This window comes from Solea solea, chromosome 6 (assembly GCF_958295425.1).
Source record: "Solea solea chromosome 6, fSolSol10.1, whole genome shotgun sequence".
Lineage (NCBI taxonomy): Eukaryota > Metazoa > Chordata > Actinopteri > Pleuronectiformes > Soleidae > Solea > Solea solea.
In genome coordinates this window covers 4,139,938-4,159,137 of record NC_081139.1, presented here as the reverse complement: position 1 = coordinate 4,159,137, position 19,200 = coordinate 4,139,938, and the positions used below count along the sequence as shown (strand labels likewise).

The window sequence follows — 19,200 nt, the reverse complement described above, 5'->3', positions numbered from 1 at the left end:
TCCAGCACACAAATGACTTCTTTTGTTAAAATGTATTTAAAAGTGCTGTGGTGGAAAGTGTTAACCCACAGACACGTGTGTCCTCTATCTCCCTCACAGTGCTTTGCTCTGGCAGGAAACGCACAGGTGTTACCGATGATATTAACTCAGAAACATGGAGCAGCCACATGGAGCTCGTCGTTAACTTGATTATTTACACCTGTGCGAACTGTCAACAAGCCACAAAGTTGGAGTTTGTGAGGGGTGCACACTGGGACTGGTTACATATAAATATAAAATCTTCATTTATAGTAATGTAAGGAAAAGTAGAGCTGAAACAATTACTCAATGAATCGATAACTAAATTAATCGACAACTATTTTTTCATTATTAAAACAACTTCTTAAATGTGATTAGTTTCTTCATTTCTTTGCTCCAGATAACAAAGAAATCATTAAAAAGTGAATAATTTTGGTGTCTGGACAAAACAAGACATTTGAGAACATCATTTCCAGGTTTGACAAACACTGATTACAAACGATTCCTCAATTCGTCGAGAAAATAATCAACAGGTTAATCGATTATGAAAATAAGCGTTAGCGACAGAACGTCAGATTATAAAAGCGTGAAGATTCTTGGCTGAAAAATGACAATTATATCACAAGGCATACAAATACTACTTTAATTTTATTTGCAGTTTAAAATTTCATAAAAGTAAATAATTCATTCTGCCTGAACATTGTTGGTATATGACTCAAATAAAGCCATTCAAATCCTTGTTGTATGATATACTGAAAAAAAAACAAGACAATAAAAACAGGTTTCAAATAAGAAAATCAACGTTTTTAAGGAATGACCACACTACGATGATTTGACACAGAATTGATTTTCTGAACAGGAGATAAACAGTTTTATAATTGAAAAAAAGAAATGGCAAAGCATTCGAACTGTGAATACATACATACAGTACAAGATACCTTCTGTAATATTTGGAAAATGCCGTCTGTGACCAAACTCCAACACATACACACATGTGGCTCACTTGATATTTCAGTGTAATAATGGATATGAATTTAGGGGTTTCCAATTATCTGCAGAAATGATTTATAACTCATTTAAAAAAAAAAAAGATGAACAACCCTAGTCATGAAATCGACAACATTTTTAAAAACAAAATATCTGACACTCACCAGACAGTTCACTCTGGCACGAGGAGCAGATGAAAATTAGAGCTGCTCTGCAAATTAAATTCCTGAATAACAATAGCTTGTTGAGATATCAAAAAAGGAAAATTATAATAATGTTTTAATGGTTGAAGAACCATTCGCATACTGGGCATTTTAGACCATGTCAATGTTGGACAACAACTAAAGAAGAAAAATCAAACTATCATACGAAAAACTCTAAAAACCAATGAAATGGGTGGGCACCAAAACATCTGCATGCAAACACACACCTCACATATCTGTTATATCCAGAAAAAGTATAACCAGTTGCCCTGTTTGTTCTTGGACATTCTCTATGACAGACCAAGAAACCGCATTTCCCTGTGTTTTAAACATGCTCCCTGTTTAAAAAGGGACAGAGACATCTGGATCAGTAACAAGGTATAAATATGACAGACGCCGAGTTGGGAGGCTGGGGACTCAAGGGAGTGGTTATGAGTCTAGATGGGCACAGTGATACTGCGAGCTAGTAGCACCAGCAGAGCTAGCTCCACAACCCCTTGGGCTTGTTCCAGTGCCTCTGCAGCCTCCCTAGCAGAAAAGCCTGCTGCCTGGATTCTCTGGATGTGCTCCGCTGGAAACTGTTCTATAAAGGGAAGTGGAGAAGGGAGACGAGGGGCCGTAGATGTAGGCGGAGGAGCCTGAGCAAGAGGAGGGACAGAGGAGGAAGAGGTGCTAGAGACTTCCTCTGGTGAGCCCGCTGCCATCGACAAAGGGCTACGAAAAGTCTGCTCACTCTGGGGGCCAAGAGTGTCTGTGGTGTTGTTGCCAGAGGCTTGTCCATCTGCAACCCCTCTCCCCTGCTGCCCCTCGGGAGGTTCCCTGAACTCCAGGTCCCCCACAGGATCAGGGGGAGCCTCTGGCTCAGGTTGAGAAATGCCAATGATACTAGCTTCATCCATCCCACATCCACCTATTCTCCTCTCCCCTGAACCGTCCAGATGTTCAGGCGGCTCTAGTTCTACCACTGTCTCTGCTGCATCTTCGCCAAGATGCTCATCATGGCCAGAGAGGTCAGGCACAAGACAGTTAGATGGTCCCTCATCAGACACAAAAGCAGCAAGGTTGGCTTTGGCATTGCTTGGTTCTGCACCAGATGTGATGGCAGTGGAGAGGGTAGGCTGGGTGCTTTCGGGTGGTGGGGTTAGTGGCTCGGTGGCCAGGTTGTCTGTGTCCTGTGTGAATGGATGCGAGGGGGAGCAGGAGGAGCTGCGGTTTTGGGACTGAGCATGGTTGTTGGTTACCAGCAGCTCATGGAGCTCCATCAGAGCAGCTGCCAGCGAAGGGATGCTGTCGGAGCTAGAGCAGCGCTCTCCTTCAGGCTGGTCCCTCTCAGAGGGAACCACACTGTGGGAGGAAATAGGAGATTCCATTTCAACTGAGTCGGGCTGGTTGAGAGCACCCACGCAGGCTTCAGTAGAAGCGGCTGGGTGAGACTCGATCGTCTCCTGCTCCATAGGTTGAATGGAACAATGTTGCTCAGGATGTGGGGATGAGTTATCTACCTCAAATGGTTCAGCATCAGGCTCTGTAGCTGTACAAAATTCCTCATCCTCTGGACACTGAGATAACATAGTTATATCTTCGGGAGAAGTATGTGTAGGGAGGACATCTGCTGAAAGACTGGGAACCAGGGGCACTTCAGAATTGCTATGGACAGGCAGAGGATGAGGGAGGACCAGATTATTTGTGGAACTAGCAGCCTCTGCGGGGGATGAAGGTTGAGACAGCTCCTGAGAACCTGATGGGTCCCGACTCTGCCCTGGTGCTAAGACCTGCTCCATGGCAGCTGGGGCGGACTGAGAGCGATCCACAGTTTGGGGGTGGTCAGATGGGCTTTGGGATGGGGAGGTGGATGAGGACATTTGCTGTAAGGTTCTGGGTAAAGTAAATGGTGGGGGTTGAGGTGAGGTAGTTTGTCCATCTGCAGTGTCTATTGTGAGAGAAAATAAAATTGGAATTAAACAGCTGGACTGTGTGTGATTGTCTGGGAGTATAACTAAATAATGTGCATTTTCATTCAATCATCAAAACAACTCAACAAATATTTATTCAGCAGTTGTTGTGCTCATTAACAGTTACATGTATCAGAATAAAAATAATAAACACACGGCATAAGTTAAAATATAACATCAATTAACCCAAATTCAGCGGCATAACAGCAGCAAAACAAAAGTAATAAAAAAGCAATGGACTTAGCACTGGCAATGGAGCTATGAATTTGCAGTACCTGGTTGGTAGGGCCCTCTCCAGCTGTCTCCAAATGCATCAGTGCTGTCCTGCTCAGGGGTTAAGGCACACACCACACACATCATGCAAAGGGACGGAGAAAGTTAGCAGTCACACACAGGGCATGCAACAACCTATCGGCCTTTTCACACACACCTACTGTAGATGTGAAAAGTGTCATCCAAAAACAACTTGAGCCTCTGTCCTGACAGAGGTCACAGCACAAATGTGAAACCCCAAGAGCTCAGATGAGGTGACGTCAGAGGGATCAAAAAAATAATAATGATAAGTCAAATCGTGATGACGTTCAAAACTAAGACTGGAACTGATGCCACAACAACAAGGCATCACAAAACTAACTTCTCCGTCTGGCTAATGGAAGTAATAACATCGTAGAGGAAGTGCATCAACGGCAGTTACACAAATATTAATGTAAGCCTTGAAATGCATTAAAGGGAAACATATTATATTCTGACTATTGTCAATATTGCTGCGACTTATAAAATTAAAGTTCAAAATATGTTGGAAAAAAGCCCAACTTTTAGTCAACTGACTGACTTTTAAACCCAAGTAGGAGTTGGAAAAACTGCAATGCTGTTATTGTCTTATAACATTAATGGATTCAAACTGAACAAGTCAAGAGGGTTTGTCTTGTATTTGTCATATATTAACCCAGTAAATTAAACCAAGAATAAACCAAGATAACCATCTGACAAATCTGAGGAAACAAACCATCCGCGTGACACGAAAAAAAAGTCTACCTGATCTACGATGCTGGGTTTAAAACCCATAGTTGTTGTTAAATGATGACGATAATATCATTAGTATGTAAACACTGGTTGACATATGAAAAGATCATTATACATACAGGTACATTTGAACATAATATGGACATTTAGTGTTATCATTTTTTGTAGTGTTGCCATGATGTCTTCCTAACAGTTTATTTAATGTGGAATATACTTAATGGTGACACCAACAAACCTGCATATTTTTAGCATTAGATGTTTGTTTAAAAGGTGGTTTTCAGACTCCTTAATGGAGCCATCTGCACTGTTGTCCAACAGAGATTCTGAATAAATTGAACTTTTGACAACAAGTTGTTAATGATGATCGACACTGGTGGCGCCTTTTGTACAGATCATCAGCAGGAGTTTAAAGACGTACAGAAAATGTGCCTGCTAATGGAGTGTTTACCCACTCCACTGTCATATCCAGTAAAGACGAAGAGCTGCTGATGAGGTGTTTTCTCAATAACACTGATATGGAAAAACAGTTTCCTAGCCTGCATGTTTCCCTTTAAGCCTAAAAAGCTTGATTTCAGCCAGGAACTCATTTATGTTCAAAACAAATCTCTTCCTTTAATTAACCAGGCAATTTCAGAATCCCTGATCCCTCAAAGTCTACTAATTTGCTCTCATGATGGCATGAAATGATTATGAGGAGACGACTACTTAAATGGGGTTGAGAGTAAAAAAGCTTCAGGTGGCACATGCACATGTAGTTCTGACTCTGGTGGAAAAAGCTCAGTGAAAAACAGGCTGAAGTGCAGAGATGGGAGGCAGTTTCATACCGCTTTCTTGTATGGACCTCTGAAGTGCCTCTGCCAATTCCCTGTCAGCCATCTCATCTGGACGAGCGTCTTCACGGCCCTCTGCTCCATATGCCAGACGGGCACATTCTGGCAGCTCCGCCTCAGAGAGGAAACGGGTTTCGGTGCCCGTGGTGCCGATTAAAAGCAAGCTCTTCTTCAGGTCAATCGCACACTACGGGAAAAAAACAAACACACTATAACCCAGGCTAATAAATGAATCTTCTTCCTTCCTGTACATTTAATGTTTATAATATACTAACAAAAGTATACACACCTGGTGCCTTTTCAGCATATCCAGGCCAAGCAGCATATCCATCGGCTGGTCTTCCAAAATGGAGAAAGAACAGGGCAGGAAGTCGCCCTCTATTTGGACCTGAGCTGGATGAGGGAAAACAGTCAAATCACACCATTTCTTAACCACATAAGTTAAATTCTCATTTAAAAATAAATGTTAAACTGTATTTGAAAAGAAATTTGAATCCCATTTGAACCATTTAATTTTATGATACCAACCCAAATGAACTCTGCCAATGATCTTTTGAGTGCCCACTCCCTTAGCGATTCCAGCCCAGCGTCGGTCCACCAGCCGCATGATGTTGCAGCGCTCAGCACATGCTTGGCTCATGATGGTCATCTGAGCTCCTGAAAACAGCAAGCCGTAAGCTCTATGCAATTGTTGTTCAAACCAGGGTGACATAAGACAACGGTATTGACAACAACCATAATAATTTAGTGTAGTTTATATAACTGCAGAGACTAAGACTTAACTAATCTACCGAGCCACAGATACTACACCCGTGTGTTGAATAATACACATAAGATCATATTTAATGCCAATTACCTGAGTCAACAAAGGCTTTCACAGGGTGGCCATTGACTTTGCAGTTAATGTAGAGCATCACCACCTGTCCAAAGCTTTCTGGGGCCTCCTCCATTGCAATGGTCATGTTTTCTTCCACATTGTGCTGCCTGAAATATGCACAAATCCACTTTACGTTGTAAGCAAGACTGAAAACATGTTGCCAATAGTATGCAGTAAGTGGCCTTTCCCTTCTTACATTCTCATTTCCTTACATTTATAGTGACAAGTATATAATAGTGTAATACTAGTGTTCAACTAGTCTCACACTACATGTTTACTGTATTACAATATCCAACTGAGAAGTGAAAGAATATATTATGTTGTTGTCTACATTCTTTATTATGAATGTATTTTAATCAACGTATGTGGTCAACAAAATCTCCGGTTTTTAGACCGTACCTGATGTCCTCCTCAATCTTTGCTTGTGCATCCAAATCAAAAGGATCCGCAGTCAGAAGTCTGATCCTCTCTTGCTCTCTCTTGGCTCGATCCTGCTGTTGCTCCAGCAGCACTTTGGTAAAACGTTCTAAAGAGATTTACACACACAGTTACACTAACATGGTAAGTCTACATCTAATGGAAATTAAAAGAATCACTGCACAGGTGTTTTTACCCAAGTCTCCGCTCAGAAGAGCCTCAGCAAGCGGTGGGTTTCGCTCCTTCAGGAGCGAAAGCTCGTGTGGATTGGATAATAGCATTTGCTGGAGTAAGGCAGGGTCGTCCAGCCCCTGAGCAGAGGAGCCTGGTAAGGCCATTGGCGTGGAAGGTTGTGCAGCGCGCTGTGGCTGCACAACAGGCTGTGACGGAGGCTGAGGCTGAGGCTGTGCCTGCGCCTGCGGAGCCTGTAGCTGTGGCCTTACAGCGCCACGCTGACTGGTTGAAGAAGAGGTGCCTGGGACTGTGATGGATCGGAAGTCTATATGGGGCAGACCTGAAGGGCAGAAAGAATTAAGATTAGTTGCTTTCCATACCAGCGGGTCATTATTTTTCATGACATTTTAACAAACGTATGCATTACCTGGAAAGGCTGGCTGAGTTGGCGGTGGCCTTCTGTCAGCTTGCCTGAGAACGACCACATCTCCATCCTTAACACCATAGTTACCCAAGGCACGGGTGGGGTCTTTAAGGGGCTGTTCTATATATGTGATCTGAACAAAAAAACAATACAGAGCATTTATTTAAGTAACCTTATTCGGTCTACAGTGTGCCCAACATATTTACAGACTACACTGCACCAGGAATGTTAGGGAGTGAGGCATTTTGAAAACCTTGTTATCTGACACCATTGCAAACGACTGCACTGCTAGAGCAAATTGGTATACATATGTTATTGATTATTGTAGACCTTCAACTGTGCAGGAAGGGAGCACTGCAGCCAATCCTGGAGGTTGACTCGGCCTTGATAACTTGGAATTAGAACAGATTCCACTAGAACAGTGGTTCTCAAACTTTTTATACCAAGTACCACCTGAGAAAACATTGAGCTCTCGAAGGAACACCATTTTCGCCAACGTTAAAATACAGTGATGTAAATAGACCGAGCAAAGTCAGCTACAGACTTTTCACAGGAGGCAGATTTATTCACAATAAGATCCAAGATCTCTAATCATTATGTCATCAATTATTTATTTTTTGGTCCCATACCCTGGTATATACAGTAGAACAGTATTTCTGATTTTCCTCCGAGCACTACCAGAGAAAGCTTGCGTACCACAGTTTGAGAACCATGGCACTAAAAGTGGCCCATGTTTCTGTACCAATAACAATGTTCAAGGAAATACTCATGGGCATAGAGCCAAAACCAAGGACAACAAAGCTGGGCAAAGGTTCAGCCCAGTTAAGACAGAAAAAATTTTTAAGATAAAGCTTCCCCTCCCCCCAATCTTCAGTAATACTAGACAGCTGCTATCTTATATTACTGTATGCTATTTTGAAGCCAGTGTAAATTTTATCAAATGTGCGACAGTACGCAAAGTTCTTGTACTTGGACACATTTTAACTTGATCCTGTCTCAGTCTTGTTTAAAGACAACTAGAGAAGTTTCTTTTATTTCCTGCCCCTCTTCACACAAAGTAAAGTTAGGTTAGCGGAGAAGAGGAGAAGTTGTGTTTGTCTGGGAGAGATGTCGCCAAGTTGTCTGTTATATACATAATGACACCTAAAGCAAAAACACACAGCAAGCACTTCTCCCAGCTACTGCTCCCCCACTTGGGTGAGAGAGCTAGAGATGTGACAGTGAGAGTGGCGATCAATTAATGCACCTCAATATTTATTAAAAAGTGTAAATCCTATCAATTAGGCTGCTGCATCTATATATGTAGAAAGGGCTTTATGCACAAGTGCATTATTTTAATCCAAATACCCACAGATCAGATTTCATAAAGCAGTCTTGGTTATAGACATGGGCTGTGTTCTCAGCAGAAATATTAATTAAAAATACAAAATTGATAAAACATTAACGTTGTATAAAATATTTCAAACACACTGTCCCAAACTACAGCACTTTCAGGCTACCAGGTAGCGTATTGGCCTATCACAGACAAATCAGTGTCAGGATTGTTGTCTGATATTATTAGATGTAAAGTCTTTTTTTTTTATTTTAAAGAACATTATGCAAAATGTTTGTGGTAATTAAGAATTCCTCAATTTTCAAGTACAATATTTCAGCACATGCTATTATATTTAGTAAATAAAATGTTCCTGTTGATATGCTTGCCATCATCTCTAAGGTTGGGATTGGTCAGACTGGTCTTAGAGATGAGCTACAGCTGCAGAAGACCTCACTAATGTCAGCTGAGATCCAGGAATTGAGCTATGATTCACAAGGGCTCACCAAAATTGATATATATTGATTTTGCTGATGGAAGGGTCAGAATTTGTAATAAACATGAAATCATGGACTCATGCCTTGCATCAACTGTTCAGGCGGCTGATGTTGGTGTAATTGCGATTACTTGGCACTCTTTGACACCAGTTAGCACCATGAGAGTTAAAGTCCACAGCCTACATGAGAATCGTTGCTGCAGGCCATGGCCATGCCATTATGACCATAGCGTACCCATGTTCTGAAGGCTACATCTAGTCGAATAACACACCATATCACATAGCTCAAATAACTCTCAAACTGGTTTTGTGAGCATGACAATGAGTTCACTGTATTGAAGTGGCCTCCACAGTCACCAGACCTCAATCCAATAGAGCACATCTGGTTTGTAGTGGCAAGTGCGCGATACAATCATGTTAATATCTTACAAAACCTTTGAATTACTTTGCTTACTTACATTTTCTATATAAATATCAGACCTACACGAAAAATGTGGTTCAACACAATATTAGCCATGTGTACTTTAAAGTGGCCAGTGAGTGTGCAAAGTGTACTGGTCTTGACTGGGTCTTGGTCCCAAAACAATCTCAGTCTTGTTATGGTTAAGTCTTGGTCTAAGCCTTGTCTTGGTTCACTCTGATCTTGGTCATAGTCTCGATCAGTGTCTATGTTCTGGGCTATATCACTACTAAACAGCAGGTAGCGTGTCGTTAGGACGACTTTCGGTTAGGATAAAGACACCCACAGAGAAAAGAGTCACTTTAAAGCTTCATTAATCGAGGAATACCGGTCGGTAATGTCAATAAGTCGTTACGCAACACCGTGTTCCGTCAAAACAGCAGGAGACCGATTCATGCTAGCAAGTTCCAAGCTAGCCACTAGCTTCATTAGCCTTTCCGCCGCAGCGAGCTTCAGTCTAACCTGAATTTCCCCAGCTGGGATTCCTGACTCCAGTTCACAAAGTGCTACAAAGTCTCTCAGCTCCAGGTCTGGGGACACGTCGAGGGCGAAGGTGGTTTCTGGTCGATCCCTCGGCGCACAGAAAACGGTGACCAGCATCGTTTTTATGAGGGAGACAGGATCTGGTGGACAAACCCGCTGTAACAGATTGCGGTTAGTGTAGTTTCTTGTCTCGCAGAGGAAAACACATTTATGATTAAGATTATCCGCTCCAATTTAAAGACACGTTTAAGCATAAAATAACGTAGTAGGGATAAATATCAGTGCACAGAAACACAGTGACTGCTTTCCACTTACAGGGTAGAAGCCTGGCGTGACAGTTTCGCTTTTAACAACTAACCACCACCACCAAATTTTTTTCAATGGTGCCGCATTTCACGAAGCCTGTTTTACGACATGTCGCACTACACAACTTGCTGTCGTAAATACAGTTTCTTCACAATACTGGTGTCCCTTTACCGCCATCTACTGGACCGACCAAAAATTGCAAGGCACTATTCTCTCATTCAGTGGTCTCAAACTCACGGCCCGCGACCCCCCATAGAGTCCGCCTCTTATGATTAAGCTATAATGTAAACACAGCATGTGTGAGCTGCTTTGTAAACAACTGGCATAAATAATGAACACTTTTTATAATAATAAAAATGTGTATATTTATCACATTATTAAATGTATTGTGTTTAACAATAAATACTTTTTTTTACTGTCCACACATAATTATTTATTTAATTTTTGACTGTCTTCGCTATTTTTGATTCATTGTGCATCATAAATGTGCTTATATTGTGAACCACACACAAACTTTGGAGTGCTGTGGAATATCACCATAATTGACTGTGTAACTGTGACATCATAATTGAAATGATGATTCAATTTTAAGTTCATATCATATCGTTTTTCTGTGATCGATGTTGAATTTTTCTCTCTAATCTGCATTTTGTGTCCACATGTCAGAGCATGTATAATATATTTAAAATCAAATCAAAGTAAATACAAAATCATTGTCAAGCAGAAACTGAACTTGGCTTGTAACTTAAGGTTGCCAGTTCAAGTCCCTGCCAGGTTAAGTTCTGGGGGTATAAGACTAAATATTAAACACATTCAAAATATAAATTTGTTCATAGCATACCTTTGGGTGAAAAAACAACAATATTTTAGTGCACTTATTAATAGTTTTCAAACTTCTGAGAGCAAAAACATGTTAATACTTATATATAACCAGCAGATGAATTAGATAATATCTTATAGCAGCCTCCATAAAGCCTGACCCTTGCTTTAAAGTACATATATAGGTTTATTTTAAGGCAACAAAAAAGGATTATTTCAAAGCAATTACACACGTATACAAATAGCATGTTACATGCAAGTCCTTCAAGAGAGGATGTTATGTATCATCCATCCATCTTTTATTATTAAATGCAATTCATTCTGCAATTCATTTTCCTCCTCTTGGCTAACCACATATTTTATTTCTTTAACTCCAAGCAGATGTTGCATGAAACGCACGACAAAGATCTGTACTCCGGTCGTCTTATTTTATGTAATGACACAATCATGAAAAAACTCTGATCACAACCCCAATCTTATAATCTTATAAGAAAAAAAGATTCTGCAATAATGACTTATGTGGTGTTTATACTCCATTAAAGCAACCTTTAACACAAAAAACTGTTAATCATACACTTTGCAACTTGTGCCAGTCAGTCACCTATGGACCAAAATAGTATCATGTAAAGTCATTTGCTTCTTCCTAGGAAAAGTAAACCCCCAAAAAACGTTTTTATGATTATTATGAAAGGAAAAACTCATTGTAGAAACATACAACTGACAGTATAGGAGCATCACAGTGTTTAGGACATGCATTGTGTCATTTCTTTACTTTAACTTCATAAAAGAAAAGAGCTGAGCTCATATCATTCTGCCCCATTCTGATCCGTACACCCCGTCATGTAGAGATAAATAATTGATTCTCCACTAATACACATCTTGACAAGTGTAAATTAAATTCTATCTTTGCAAAAAAAGTCCAGTCTGGTCTGTCGATAAATTTTCAGCTTGCAAATTTGACGTAGTCTATATTATGACGTAAATGTAAACCGGGTTAGGGTTTACCCTAACCCAGTTAAAATTAGGTGTTATGGGTCGCTGTAAATAACCAAAAAAACATTTGTGGTGCTCTTATTTAAATGATTTTCACATTTTCATAGAATTGCATTGATTAAAGTATGTTTCCTTTTAAATCTGTTTTCAAGAAGTCGAGCTTTCGCCATTTGTGTGGTTTGTCTATCTTGCTAATCGAAAATGTGTGGGGAGTAGTTTCTGAGAAAACTGCATCATTACCGAACGAAAACTACAAAGTACATACCCAATTTCCTACTTATGGTTGCTAACCCAAGTAGTCTGAAGTTGTGTTTCATCATAGATAATGGTATTCTTTTTTCACCCCAAAACTTAAAGAATTGAGAAGGCTCTTCACTGATTTTGTCAGGGTTTTTCTAAGTGTCAATGCTGATGCAAAAAACAAACTGTTATTAAATGATTTGTTAAGCAGCGTCCAAAAAAATCTCTATGCTTGAGCCTATTTCTAAACTCTGTTCATATTGCTATGACCATATGTCCTTTTGCCTATCTCAGGTCTGTCCCTTTCTCGCTATCTCTGTACCTATAGACATGAAGATACAGGACTGAGGAATATTTCGGTTTACATATTTCTCTCTTTTTTGTTGTTTTGTTTTTGCATTTAAAGCCTGAGCGTTTTTGTAGTAAACCAAGTTGATATTTTCCCCCTGATTAAAAAATCCTCCTTAAATATTCAGCACATGGACACAATAGTTACATTTTAGTGAGAAAGACATTATGATACATTACTAAGTTTTAACTTTATCTGTGGTCTTTGCTCCTGTTTGTGAGATGTGATATTTCACATTTTTTTCCACTTGAATCAGACGAGTTGTGGATTGGATGATTAAAACCCACAAGAACATGTGGGTTTTCCCGTCATATTTTGCGCAGGTGGTTGTAGAGGTGAAGATGCCTCATCTGTTGTGTCTCGCTCAGTTTCTGTACGAGTTCACGGAGGGAATGCACACGGTAGCACTTACTCACTGAATCACTGAATATGTTTCCCGTCAAATTTCTCCTACTTTTGTTGACTTTTTATGGACTCATTGTGGAGTTGGATGCCACTATTTGCCCAAAAGGTAACGTATGACTTTTATTTTTAATTCTATGTAAATGCTAGACTACACAACTTCCCCTTATTTCCAATGCATTGCTGTTGTTAAAGAACACTGTATATTTTGATGATGTTAAATTATCAAGGTCAAAAAGTTAAGAGGATTGGGGGTAAGAGATACACATGTGACGCTTGCCCTGATGGATATTACCAGCCCACAGAAAATGACTCTCAGAAGTGCATCACATGTAAAACGTGTAATGCAGGTAAGTGCTAATCCTTTGTATTTTCCAAACATTCCGAATCAATCCGAAATGAACCTGCTGGTTTCCCAGATGAACATTTATTTATTTATTTATTTTTGTTACTGCTGTAGACTATGGGAGTAAGATTATACAGGTGTGCACAAAGGAGACGGATACAAAATGTGCCTGCCGCGCAGGCTTTAATACCTCTTCCCCCGATTTTACCATTTGCATATGTAACCGTGGATTTGGGCTGAAAAATGGAGGTACGTTGAATGCTTGCAAACAAAATACTGCACATGATGTGGTGAAGTTATTGTCTTTTTTTCATGATCAATTCCCTTTCTTTCTTTCTTTCTTTCTTTCTTTTTTTCCCATGTCAGAGTGTTCACGATGTGAGGAAGGATTTTTCACCAGTCACGTCAACGCACAGTGTCGAAAGTGGAAAGAGTACGTCCTTGTGCATTACTGAACACATGTAACCTTTACAATGTTATGCCCCAGTCTAGGGGGCCTAGGACACAACGTGAAAAGGCCTCATCTTCCCCAAGTCCCAAGTGACCACAAACGATTTTTAGTTTTATATTCAGAAAAAAGAATGATTTATTTACAAAAAGTAGGTTAAATGACAAAAGATAGATGAACTGAGGTCTAGGCTTCAGGGTGGACTAAGGCCAAAATAACAAACAAAAAAGGTCCCTGTCTAGAAAACAATAAACCTTACCTAAGCAACCTTAAACAAACCAAATGACAGGAACTGTAAAACACTAACAAAACTGGCAGTCCACCCCTACTACTGAAACAACGACTAAACTACACAAAAACACACAACTAGGCGGCACAGGTTCTGGTCCAGGCTCTTGTCATCTCACGCTTGGATTACTGCAACTCCCTCCTGGCTGGTCTCCCTGCGTATGCCATACGACCCCTGCAACTCATCCAGAATGCAGCAGCTCGACTGGTCTTCAACTTACCAAAATTCTCCCACACTACACCTCTCCTTCGCTCCCTTCACTGGCTTCCTGTAGCTGCTCGCATCCGCTTCAAGACTCTAGTGCTTGCGTTCCATGCTACAAACAGATCCGGTCCAGCCTACATCCAGGACATGATCAAAACCTACACCCAAGCCCGCCCACTTCGCTCTGCATCGGCAAACCGGCTCACTGCCCCCTCACTGAGAGGATCGCAGAGGCATTTACAGAACTCGAGACTGTTCACTGTCCTCGCTCCCAAATGGTGGAACGAGCTCCCCATCGACATCCGGACACCGGAAAGCCTCCACATCTTCCGCCGCCGACTAAAAACACATTTCTTCCGACTCTACCTCGACTAAGACGATGACGACGACGACAAAAAAAAAACAAAAAAAAAAACTATACATCGCACTTACGACTAGCACTTCATAGTTTGGTTTACTTGAAGCTCTTACTTACTTCTAGCTCTTATTTGTACCCAAATGTTTAAATGCACTTATTGTAAGTCGCTTTGGATAAAAGCGTCTGCTAAATGACATGTAATGTAATGTAATGTAATGTGTAACTACAGCTGAAGTGTGGCCGGTTGGGAGAGGAGGAGGATGAGGAAGTGCGTGCTGCCATCAGCCATGCTGCCCTCCTGCCGTCCACCATATTGGCTCCTTCTGTATTAGGTGGTGATCGAGTACAGCCAATCGAGAGGCAGGGCCCAGAACCACTCCACCAATCCTGGCGCGGCTAGGCACACAGCAATTTGCCTAGGAGATTGACAACAGAGAAAAACACAGGGCACACAAAGCAGTTCGACTGCAAAATAACGAAAACAGTCGTAACAACGCTAACTCAAGATGTTGGCTGTTGTTTATGCCTTATTAAAGTGATAAATTGGGTCTTCTGAGCTGTGGTTGAACAGTCTGACCCACGGATTCTGTCTGTTGCTTGACACATTGCCATCAGCGGGGACAAGATGAGAAACTGCTTTTCTAACACTTTACAAAAGGCTCACTTATGATTTACCTTTGTTAACCTCTGAGAAAATCTGAATTTTTAGCTCTGTGTTCATACTTCTCATTGAACACCAAAGTCATAAAATAACATGTTTTGAACTCTTGTCTGCGCTGGTGTATAATTGCACTTTTCTCTATTGACTTTGAGTGAATGGGAACAGCAAGAAAAATGTGGCCAACACATTCTTAGCCAGATTTAAAGGTGACATCGAATGCTGGTATAGCACATATATGTTAGTTATGGAGGTCTACTTACATATATTAACTTGTTTTCATGGTTAAAAACCTCCTAGTCGGTGCAAACGAGCAGATCAAAATATCTCCTCACTGACGCTCTCGTCAGCCGCGCTGTTTCAGACCAAAATCACACCCCCAGAACGTGGACTGTGTTGTGATTGGCCAGCCAACGAGAGCTTTCCCACTGTCCTGTGATTGGCCAGGTACCTGGAAGTGACGTAATTGGTAGGCCAGCTCTCAGATACACAGCTCCCCCTCTGGCACGGTGGATGCTCTGCATCTCAGCAGCTACAACGAGAGTAGTTCTTCTTCTTCTGCGGTTGAATGTACGCAACCGGATGTGCCCGGACTAGTGCCCGCACCGGGAGGCGCTACGGTGGTGAGAGGAGTGGTGAGGTTTTCTGATGACATCATCAGCATAGGGAAGTGCCAATCCGCTTCGCAGAGCCCAGGAAAACAATACAACACTATTTTCTCAGCAGTGGCTGAACTGTTTGTTCTGAAACTTTAGGGTTTCATAAACGAGGTAACGACGCAGATACACACACAAACGCAGCGTTAATTGGAGCTTCCGGTCTATGTCGCCTTTAAAGGAACGCTTCACCGATTTGCATTTAGCTTTGTATTAGAATAGGGATAGTATCTTTGGAAAATTGTGCTTCCCGACCTCAGTTTCCCCTGAATCGAGAAATATCTTCATTCTTTTTTTTGTTAGGTGCCCACCAGTGACACTTGGTCCGAGGCTTAAAACTGCAACGCTAATTCCGCACTTTTTAGACCCACTCGTAGGGGGACGGGACCTCATGATACGTGGCTAACATTAGTGTTTCTTAGCCACATCCTTGGTGAGGACAAGTGTCCATGTGTCTCAGGCTGGTTTTGCAGCAACTGTGCTGGTGATGAAGTCAGTGATGTCTGTGTGCCAACACCTCATACAACAATAACACTTTATCCCTCCTCCTAGATGCAAGTCAGGAGTGAACACCACAGGAACCAGCACCAAAGACGTCATCTGCAATGAGATGAGTAATCCTGGAATCAAAACCGACATCACCTTCACATCCCAACGTCCACAGGAAGAGACCCGCTCGCACACAAAGTTCACCACTATCAGCAGCACCATCTCACCTCCTACAGTCACCACAAAACAAATAGGAAAAGGGGACTCCCCCACCAGTGCCAACACAGGCAATTACATAGGTAAAGGCGATCTTTTATGTGAAACAATCTTAAGATTGAAAAATGAACCGATTCTAGTCATTTTGTAACATGTCCTGTCCCGTCTCAGGTTTGTTCCTCCTCATGTTCGGAATTGTTGGCCTGCTTCTTCTGACCACGGTGACCTGCAAGCTGCACATCGCTCAAAATGTGCAAAGAAAACCAGCAGAGCAAAGTAAGTTGCAGGACAATTAAGTGATAGGCATCAGCACAAAGGCTGGAGGTAAACAAAACCTCTGACGAGTATACCAGTTCAGTTGTTAGATATCACACACTGTATTAATTAGTGAGATGTAGAAGATGACAGTCAATGATGCCATTCAACCACATTAACTTTATGTTTGGTTTCAGCAAAGGACTCGGTGTGGAAGAGGCCAGTGGAGGAGAGTGGCGATGGCAGCGAATTGTCCGTCAAACTGAACATGGGGGAGCCTTGAAGTGAAACTTTCCTCGACACCAATGTGTCACTTGATGGTGTGAAATTAACACATGAAAGGTGTTATTTATTCATTCATTCATTCATTCATTCATACATGACATTACGTTGCTGGTTTTACTCTCACGTCAGGTCTGTATATTTATGCTGTTGTTGTTATTATTATCCGGATTCACGTTCTGAGCTGTGGTCAATATTTGACTAATATTCGTAATTTCAGGGGAATCTGAACCATCTGTGTGTATCATACATTACTTTTTACAGTAAAAAGTATTACTCATATTAATCATTAGTAGAATTTTGTAAGAGATACCCTTTAACGGGGCAAGTGACAAGTTTCTGAGAAATACAGAGTATGAAGAGTGTTCTAATGGGTTTTGTATCAACGGAGACCACTGATCCAAACCGTTATGAACCGCTAAATATTATAGAAATGATTATATTTTTTATCAGTGTGTTTGTCTTGTCTTTATTTGGTCATGTTTTTCGTTTATCAGTTCTGTTCCACTGGTGACAATTATGATGAAGCCAGTAATGGTAAAAACATGCTTTCAGTAGCATGTGGGGTTGGGGGAGTTTCCCCTTCTTCTTTTTTTTTCCAACTGAAAAACACTTCCTCTAATGTTTTTATGTCAACTGTCGGAGAGACCGACATTATAATGTGAAGACTTTCGTGTTTTTATAACTCAGATCAGTGCACCCACGCGAGTTATGAAAGCACACCTACATTATCCTTTATTCAGCTATTTGTGTTTTGCAAAAAAAAAAAAAAATCAGATATATGATTGATGGCTTGAAATGTAGTTCCATTAGCTCTTTGTTTCTATAGGATCTGTATTTCTTAAACTGAGACATGCTTTGAAGAAAATTAATTAACCGGTATTTCTTGTTTAGAATACATTTTGTACAAAATAATGCGTGTGTGTCAATGTATGTGTGTGTGTGTGTACGTGTGCTCTTAATTTTGAAAAAAGAAACTTAGAAATGTAGAAATGCATTGCACTGTCCAGTCTGTTTTCAAATTGCATCGTGTGAATAATAATAAACTGTGCAACTAAACTAAGTGAGCGTGGGCATTTGTGTCAGAGTCCATGATGGAAACAGTCTGTGACAAAAACTTTCAGGAAATGTCAGTGAACACGGAAGACGGTGTGACGTTTCAAAGAAAGAGTGAACTAAATGCAGTAAGTGCCTTATAGTACAGCTTATAGTAACTCACGATATAAACTGATAAATCTATATCACTGAATCATAATAACAACGCACATTCTTCTCATATACATATATATTAAAAAGGTTGATTGTTTGTATTGTTTACAGGTTGCAGGTACACTGTCTATTTATTTCAGTAAAAGTGGCTTTATGTAAACATTTAGTGTTTGTTGTGACAGTTTGACCTGTCGCTCTGTGATCACATTTTAGAGATCTGTCTTCACTGTGACACTATAATGATCTTTTCAGCACTGCTGGCATAAGCCACACGTATCACATGATTTACTTCGGTAAAGGGTTTACTCCATTTTTGATGCATTACACATAGAGGTTACTGTAATTCAGTAGGTTTTTTTGTGTATTTTTACTTTTTTAAAGTAAAGTAAAGTAAAGTATATATTTTTGGAAGTACTGTACTTTGCTACATTTTAAATCACATCCGTTACTGAGTTAAAAATTAATTAATTTTTAATTAAATTAATTAAAAAAAAAATGAATCACTCACCAGAAACTTTGGCAGTGAACGATGGGAACAGGTGAACGATGTGTGGACAGGTGAATGATGATGAGGACAGGTGAATGACGAGGACAAGTGAATGATGATGAGGACAGGGGAAAGATGATGAGGACAGGGGAATGATGAGGACAGGTGAATGATGAAGACATTGAAGGTGAATTGGCGCTAATTAAGGTCCCTGAGTGAGTGAGAAAGTTAAAGCATTTGTGACCTTTGACCCATTTTGTCTAATACATTGTGCGTTTACATATTTTCTTTTGTCAGCACTTTAATTTGTAAAGGTTTGAATTCATGTGAGATTTGTGTCCCCTTGTGTCAAACTTGTTAAAAAAGTAGCTAAGTAACATTTACTCTGAGTAAATTTTTAGACCAGTACTTTGACTCATACTTAAGTAAAATGTTATCACAATAGTGGTACTTTTACTTGAGTAGAATATTTCCACCTGTGATTACACTTCTGTTACATTTACTGTACATCGATTCATGAAGGACCGTTGGTAAAAAC

At 40.6% G+C, this 19,200-nt stretch overlaps 2 protein-coding genes across 3 annotated transcripts; one reads left to right on the top strand and one right to left on the bottom strand.

Annotated features, from left to right (window-relative positions):
* Nucleotides 1-647: 647 nt before the first annotated feature.
* ddi2 (DNA-damage inducible protein 2) lies at nucleotides 648-10,110 on the bottom strand. 2 transcript variants are annotated; one of them, XM_058631965.1, is made up of 11 exons: nucleotides 9,972-10,110; nucleotides 9,636-9,812; nucleotides 6,909-7,038; nucleotides 6,504-6,821; nucleotides 6,290-6,416; nucleotides 5,870-5,997; nucleotides 5,542-5,670; nucleotides 5,303-5,406; nucleotides 5,008-5,200; nucleotides 3,436-3,484; nucleotides 3,038-3,138 (listed from the first exon to the last, which is right to left on the bottom strand). In XM_058631965.1, the coding sequence occupies exons 2-10, from the start codon at nucleotides 9,771-9,773 to the stop codon at nucleotides 3,474-3,476; spliced, it is 1,278 nt and encodes a 425-aa protein (XP_058487948.1). In that variant the 5' UTR covers nucleotides 9,774-9,812; nucleotides 9,972-10,110; the 3' UTR covers nucleotides 3,038-3,138; nucleotides 3,436-3,473. The 2 variants fall into 2 exon arrangements, with proteins under 2 accessions (XP_058487947.1, XP_058487948.1); XM_058631964.1 differs by lacking the exon at nucleotides 3,436-3,484 and having other exon boundaries at nucleotides 648-3,138.
* Nucleotides 10,111-11,333: 1,223 nt separating this feature from the next.
* Nucleotides 11,334-18,012, top strand: si:ch73-361p23.3 (tumor necrosis factor receptor superfamily member 4). The gene is made up of 7 exons (XM_058630746.1): nucleotides 11,334-12,874; nucleotides 12,996-13,115; nucleotides 13,226-13,360; nucleotides 13,478-13,544; nucleotides 16,277-16,512; nucleotides 16,601-16,705; nucleotides 16,882-18,012. Exons 1-7 carry the CDS (start codon nucleotides 12,793-12,795, stop codon nucleotides 16,965-16,967), a joined length of 831 nt encoding a protein of 276 aa, XP_058486729.1. The 5' UTR covers nucleotides 11,334-12,792; the 3' UTR covers nucleotides 16,968-18,012.
* Nucleotides 18,013-19,200: the final 1,188 nt, after the last annotated feature.